The 6,000-nt window shown below is 38.7% G+C and overlaps 1 protein-coding gene across 1 annotated transcript in view; it reads left to right on the forward strand.

Annotated features, from left to right (window-relative positions):
• Positions 1-5,291, forward strand: part of tmem50a (transmembrane protein 50A) — a 30,819-nt gene extending 25,528 nt beyond the window's left edge. Inside the window, exons 4-9 of the mRNA XM_034160048.1 lie at positions 725-829; positions 1,320-1,432; positions 1,563-1,630; positions 3,647-3,739; positions 4,919-4,979; positions 5,078-5,291. Coding sequence (XP_034015939.1) covers positions 728-829; positions 1,320-1,432; positions 1,563-1,630; positions 3,647-3,739; positions 4,919-4,979; positions 5,078-5,123 — 483 coding nt within the window. The 5' untranslated portion in view covers positions 725-727 and the 3' untranslated portion in view covers positions 5,124-5,291. The remainder of the gene's footprint in view (positions 1-724; positions 830-1,319; positions 1,433-1,562; positions 1,631-3,646; positions 3,740-4,918; positions 4,980-5,077) is intronic.
• The last annotated feature ends 709 nt before the right edge of the window (positions 5,292-6,000 follow it).

Raw genomic sequence — 6,000 nt, forward strand, 5'->3', positions numbered from 1 at the left:
GGCATTGAGATCGGTCGTATGCATCAAATTCAGCTCTGTTTAAAATGTTAATTGCCCTACTAAGTCAATTTGGCAAACCCAGTAAAAAGATTAACTGTAACTAACTAATTTTAGTTGACAGCTGACACAGCAGACTGTGCGAGTGTTTTTACTGTCCAGCAGGTATCCATCAAAACCTTGGTGTGGAATATGTCCAGATTTTTTTTCTTGAGTTTTTTCCCACCAAAATATCTGCTGGCCCATGTTTATTAGATTATTAGAAAATCTTTTTTCTTTTTTTTCGGGGGCACTTTCAGTCACACTTGTGTTTCTTTGGTTGTGTGATGCTAACTCTGGCATATATCGCGTAGCATTCCGGTGCTCTTTGAAGCTGAAATGGCATACCTGTGACACTGAGTTTAAATCCATGTGGGTCAAGTAATTCCGAAATTGTTTCCAGATGAGGTGAATTTTGCTAAGATTCATAATAAAGGACTGTGAATCTCTTATGTAAATACGAACAAAGAAAATTATTACTGGTGCTGAAGAAAATCATTTTTTGTGATTTCTGTGTTGAAAAATGAAAAGGAACTCCACATTTGAACAGCCAAAAAAAAAAAAAACTTCTTAGTTTTTGTATTGAATGAACATTTGTGTTGACCCTTTGAGTATCTCTGAAGATGATTCACTTGTTTATCATTTTTTGTAATGATACATGTTGTTAACCTGAATTAAATTTTGCCAGATCATGTCAGGATTTCTCGATGGAATCCGGTGTGGGGACTGTGAGTGTAACGTGGAGTGGGGAGAGAGGAGGAACACCATCGCATCGATAGCTGCTGGAGTTCTGGTACGTTGCCTGAGTTGCCATCCCAACACGGTGTGATGATGTGGATGAGAACTGTCCGACTCTGCAGCTCTTACACACTGTGCGCCACATGGCACCCCTTCCACAAAGACCCATTAAAGGAATTAAAACACACACACACAAAATATATATAGGGAGAGGTAGAGCTGCAGTTATTAGCAAACAAGACTAAATATTCTGACTTTGGAAAATGTATTAAATACCTTTTTATCTTTGAGAACCAACATTGTCTCAGCATTTTAGCAACATGATGTCAGGTTCCTCTTACAAGAACAGAGTTTTCCACCAAGAAAATCACTTTGTTCTTTTCCATGTAACCCTGCTAATAAATAAACGGTGACAGAAATGTGAAGGTAGATTGAGTGTTTGGACCGTGAGTAAGCTGCTGGGGTTGGTCTGCACTCCAGCATTGCGATAGTTTTAACAAGTCGGCACGTTTATCTTGGTCACCACGCATCATGTGTCGTCACAGTTCTTCACTGGCTGGTGGATCATCATCGATGCAGCGGTGAAATATCCCACAGAAGGAGAGTTCCATCATGCATATCACACCTGTGGAGTCATTGCTACAGTGGCCTTTCTCATGTAAGACACTGTCTGTCTCCAAAAAGACCACATTCTCCACTTTTTGATGTTATGACCTTTTTGGCTTCAAACAACCAGCTTGTGATGAGTTTGAAATAACATCAGTTTTTATTTTGTTTCTTCTGCGCAGGATAAATGCCGTGTCTAACGGACAAGTGAGAGGGGACAGCTACAGTGAAGGCTGCATAGGACAGACAGGTGTGTACCAGCATGGGGTTAACGAAGTCACTCTTTACTGAAGATGTTCAGCTTTTACAGCTGCCTGAAAAACACAACAAGTTTTGGAGTCATATTTTTCATGATTATAGATGAGGACAAAGTGTTTTCTTCCATAATATGAGACTGTAAACATCCGTACGTTCATGGGCAGTCTGTCGTGAGTGCGGTGAGTCTGCAGAGACGTCCTCAGGTTCATAACTTTTTGTGTCTACCAGGTCATGTGTAATTCTGCCTGAAACAGTTTCAAATGGACCACGACAAGGTTACTTCCTCCATATTCATTTTGTGAGTTGTTTCTGTAACTTATGTCTGTATCATGGCCCAAGCAGAGGGTCACCCCTTTGAGTCTGGTCTGCTTGAGGTTTCTTCCTCAGAGGGAGTTTTCCTTACCACTGTTGCTCTGGGGGTTAGTAAAGTTAGACCTTACTTGTGTGAAGCGCCTTGAGGCAACTCTGTTGTGATTTGGTGCTGTATAAATAAATGAAAATAAATAAATAAAAATAAAACTTAATGTTGTTCCTCAACCGCGGATGGAACACGATGAGTGATGGCAACGTGCACCGAAGCCGCGTGTCCTCAAAACTGACCAATCACAGCTTGCTATAAACCTTCTTTTGCAGAAAGTAAGCTGATACTAACCGTTAAATCTGCCTCCTGATTCTAATCCCCAGACCCATTCATGTAAGTTTTACTGGGCTGATGCCTTTTGGCGCATTTTTTCAGGGAGGATGTCGTCAGTTTTACATCATTACATAAATGGTGAGGGAGTGACAAAGATGGTCAGTTATTTTGTAGTTTATTGTGTCATTTTAATGCACTTTATTACCATTTTGTGCAGCCTCAGCTGTATCCCCCTCCCCCCCCCGATATCCTTTTATTTGCATTATTTTCAATGAAAAGTATTTTATATTTCTTATAAATAAGATTTGATCTTCACTATAATCATTTTTATGAAAATGGGTCTTTAAAAAAGGTGTGTGTGTGTGTGTGTGGGGGGGGGGGGGGGGTACCTTATAATCAGGCATGTCTTATATTTGGGCCAGTACAGTATTTGCCACTGTTGTCATGGCAACTATCCACAAAGGATGTTACTCTACATTATTTTTAGTTTTTCCTTAGTTTCCTTGCAACTATGAAAAAGCCTGTTTTATTTTATTGTATTTAATTTTTTGCCGTTTTCTTGGTTACCACAGCAACCACATGCAAACCTATTTTTTGTATATTATTTTTAGAAGCTGTTACTGTGGAAACCATCTGAAAGGCTATGTCTGTTCATATTAATGATTCTAAACTTTGTTTGGAATTGGTGCAGCATGGACACCAATTAGAAGTGACTGATCATCAGATCCGTAACTAAAGTTGATGCTCTGTAATGAGCTCTGATCATTTCCTCTGTGCTTCCTTAATGACACTTTATTGAGATAACATCAGCATTTATAATAATTGTGTTTGTCTGATTTCAGCTGACGTCATCATATGTGTGGTGCAGTGGAATACGAAATTATTTTGACATCACACTGAAATCAATGTTTCTTAAAAGGATGGGTTTAACCCTTATAGGTTAGAAACATGAAAAAAAAAAACAGAAACATTGATATAGACTCCTTGGTGAGTCCATGGACTCATGAGGGTTAACTGAACCACAACTAAAAACTGCTCAGTGAGCCAAAGGAAAAAAAAAAACAACAAAAAAACCAAACTGCTTTATTGATTCTTTGCAGAATAAAAAGGGGTCCCCCTTTTTTCCCCCCAATATTTTGGCCTCCATTTTTGCTGGTTTGTTTTATCCTGACTTGTGTCAAACATTCACGATGGAAAAGACCCATTTCAAATTAGTCATTGTTTGACGGCTCCCGTTGTGTTTTTTTTTTACTTCTGTTTATTTTTTTGTTATTAGAGCACTGTAGTATGAGACTATTTGTCAGTTTCAGGACAGACGGTGAAATCCAAACAGTTGGTTGAGGAACACACACCCTTTCTTATCTTTGTGTGCAGGCGCTCGTGTGTGGCTCTTCATTGGCTTCATGCTGGCTTTTGGTTCCCTCATTGCCTCCGTGTGGATTCTTTTTGCCGGTTTTGTCGTTGCTCGTAAGTCTTCTTGGCCCATATTGGTGCACAATTACTAGGTAGTATTCAGACTTGAGGTGTGGCAGTGGTACAGTTCCACCACGGCTTAACGTCTACGAACTAATGACATTTACCATATTTTCCAGACTATTAAGTCGCACCTGATTATTAGTTGTATCTGTTCAAAAATGCATCATTAAACATTAAAACAGTAGTCACACTGGTTTATGTCACATTTATTTTAAAATGTGGTGCTATAATTTTATGCAGCAAGAAGCAAAATTAATTTAAGCAGCGCATTATTTATTTATAACACCAACTCCACATTACTGGTCAGAAGCTAATGAGCTAATTAATGTTATTGTATGAGGCACAGAACACGAATAAACTGCTTCTTCTTGCAACTGAACAGATGATCATACATGAGATAAATGTGCAATGTAATTAAATGTTTGAAAAACTTTTCATATTACTTTTTTGCAATGCAAACACCATGTTAGCCATCAGAAGCTAAGGAGCTAATTAAAGTTATTGCATGAGGCACAAAAGGCAGGTGAACTGCTTCTTGTTCCCACTGAAAAGAAAATCATAGGTGAGGTAAACATGCAGTGTAAATTCAGTGCATTATTTTTTTATTAATAGATGTGGCTAGCTGACCTGCCATTGCTGTTTTTGTTGTCTCTGATACTCCAGACAAGTCTAGTAGTATGAAAGCTATATTCCTTTTTATTCCAGATTGTGGTCTTTCTGTTTGAGAGCATGATTTCTTTCATATATTCGTTCTAAGACACAACACTTATTTTTTTTCATATTGGATCGTCATCTTGTTTTATGGTGGTTGGCATTCAGCTTAATAGTGCATTACTGCCACATTCTGCTCCGGAGTGTGAATCGCAGTACCTCGTTCAGTATACAGGAGCAGCTTGTCATGTGCTGAGCCTGTGCCATTTTCATATATACTGCAGTACCTCCTAAATTATCTTAAAAAAAACAAACAAAAAAACTAAACAAAATACAAGGTCAGGAAATTATGGTATTTCAGTCTGCCTTCACTGAGAAACTAGTCACATGTTGCAGTTCAGCCATCACTCTCGGCCCTTGACCGATATTAGGCACCACTTCCAAAGTTAATAAATTGAACCAAACTTAGCGTCTTCATGTGGTGATTGGAGGTCAACAGTTTTATACTTTGTTTTGCAGAGAAGGATGTCGTGTACCCTGGTATTGCCATCTTTTTCCAGAACGCGTTCATTTTCTTTGGGTAAGTCAACATCTTAGCTGTGACTTAATTCCTTTTCATATTTGCCTGTGAGAACAGGATAGTTTTCTGGTTCTACCAGCCTGTCTTCTGCTTTTTAGGGGATTGGTCTTCAAGTTTGGACGGACTGAGGATCTGTGGCAGTAACATATCGCGGTGTGTCTTTTTGTCCGAGGTTATAAACCCTGCTATTTGTGTTCGTCAGACAGATAATGCTTTAGCGGTTATTTGCTTGTTATATAGACTTTTATAGCTTTGGAATTAACATTAATTTATAACGTTTGCTGTATAAAGGCCAAGTTGCATTGAAGCACATGTTATGAAAATCCAAAAATATGTTAAAGGTACAAAACATCACAGTCATGTTTCATAATCCTCTATGCATGTATACTTAATGTAATTGTACGGGATAATTATTATTTTCAGGCTCTTAAATTTTGTATTCACTCACATTTTCTATTCAAAGATAGCACGGTTATGCAGCTGACCTGGAATCAACGAAACTTTCACAGCTGAAGTATTTTTGTGTTTATAAGATACCTAAATAGATCCTTGTCATGTGATCAGTGGATTTTATGTCATGTAGCAGTGATTGTCTCATTCTATAGAAAAATAGTCATTTATATGATTTACGAGGTCTATTAGACAATAAACCGACCCTTTTTTTTTAACTATATGGATTTGAATGACGTGCGATTCCACCAATCATGCTTGAACCCTCGTGCGCATGTGTGAGTTTTTTCACGCATGTCGGTGACATCATTTCTCTGTGGGCAGGCCTTGAGTGAGATGTGGTCCCGCCCTCTCGGCTGAATTCTTTTGTTTCACACGCTGCTCAAGACGGCGCGTGTTGCTTTATCAAAATTTTTTCTGGACCTGTGAGGAATATCCGAGTGGATACTATTTGAGAAATTAAGCTGGTTTTCGGTGAAAAGTTTAACAGCTGATGAGAGATTATGGGGTATTTCTGTCGCTTTAAGGACTTCCCACAGAGCAGGACGTCCTGCAGCGCTTCCAGGCACTG

Source organism: Thalassophryne amazonica, chromosome 19 (assembly GCF_902500255.1).
Source record: "Thalassophryne amazonica chromosome 19, fThaAma1.1, whole genome shotgun sequence".
Classification (NCBI taxonomy): Eukaryota; Metazoa; Chordata; class Actinopteri; order Batrachoidiformes; family Batrachoididae; genus Thalassophryne; species Thalassophryne amazonica.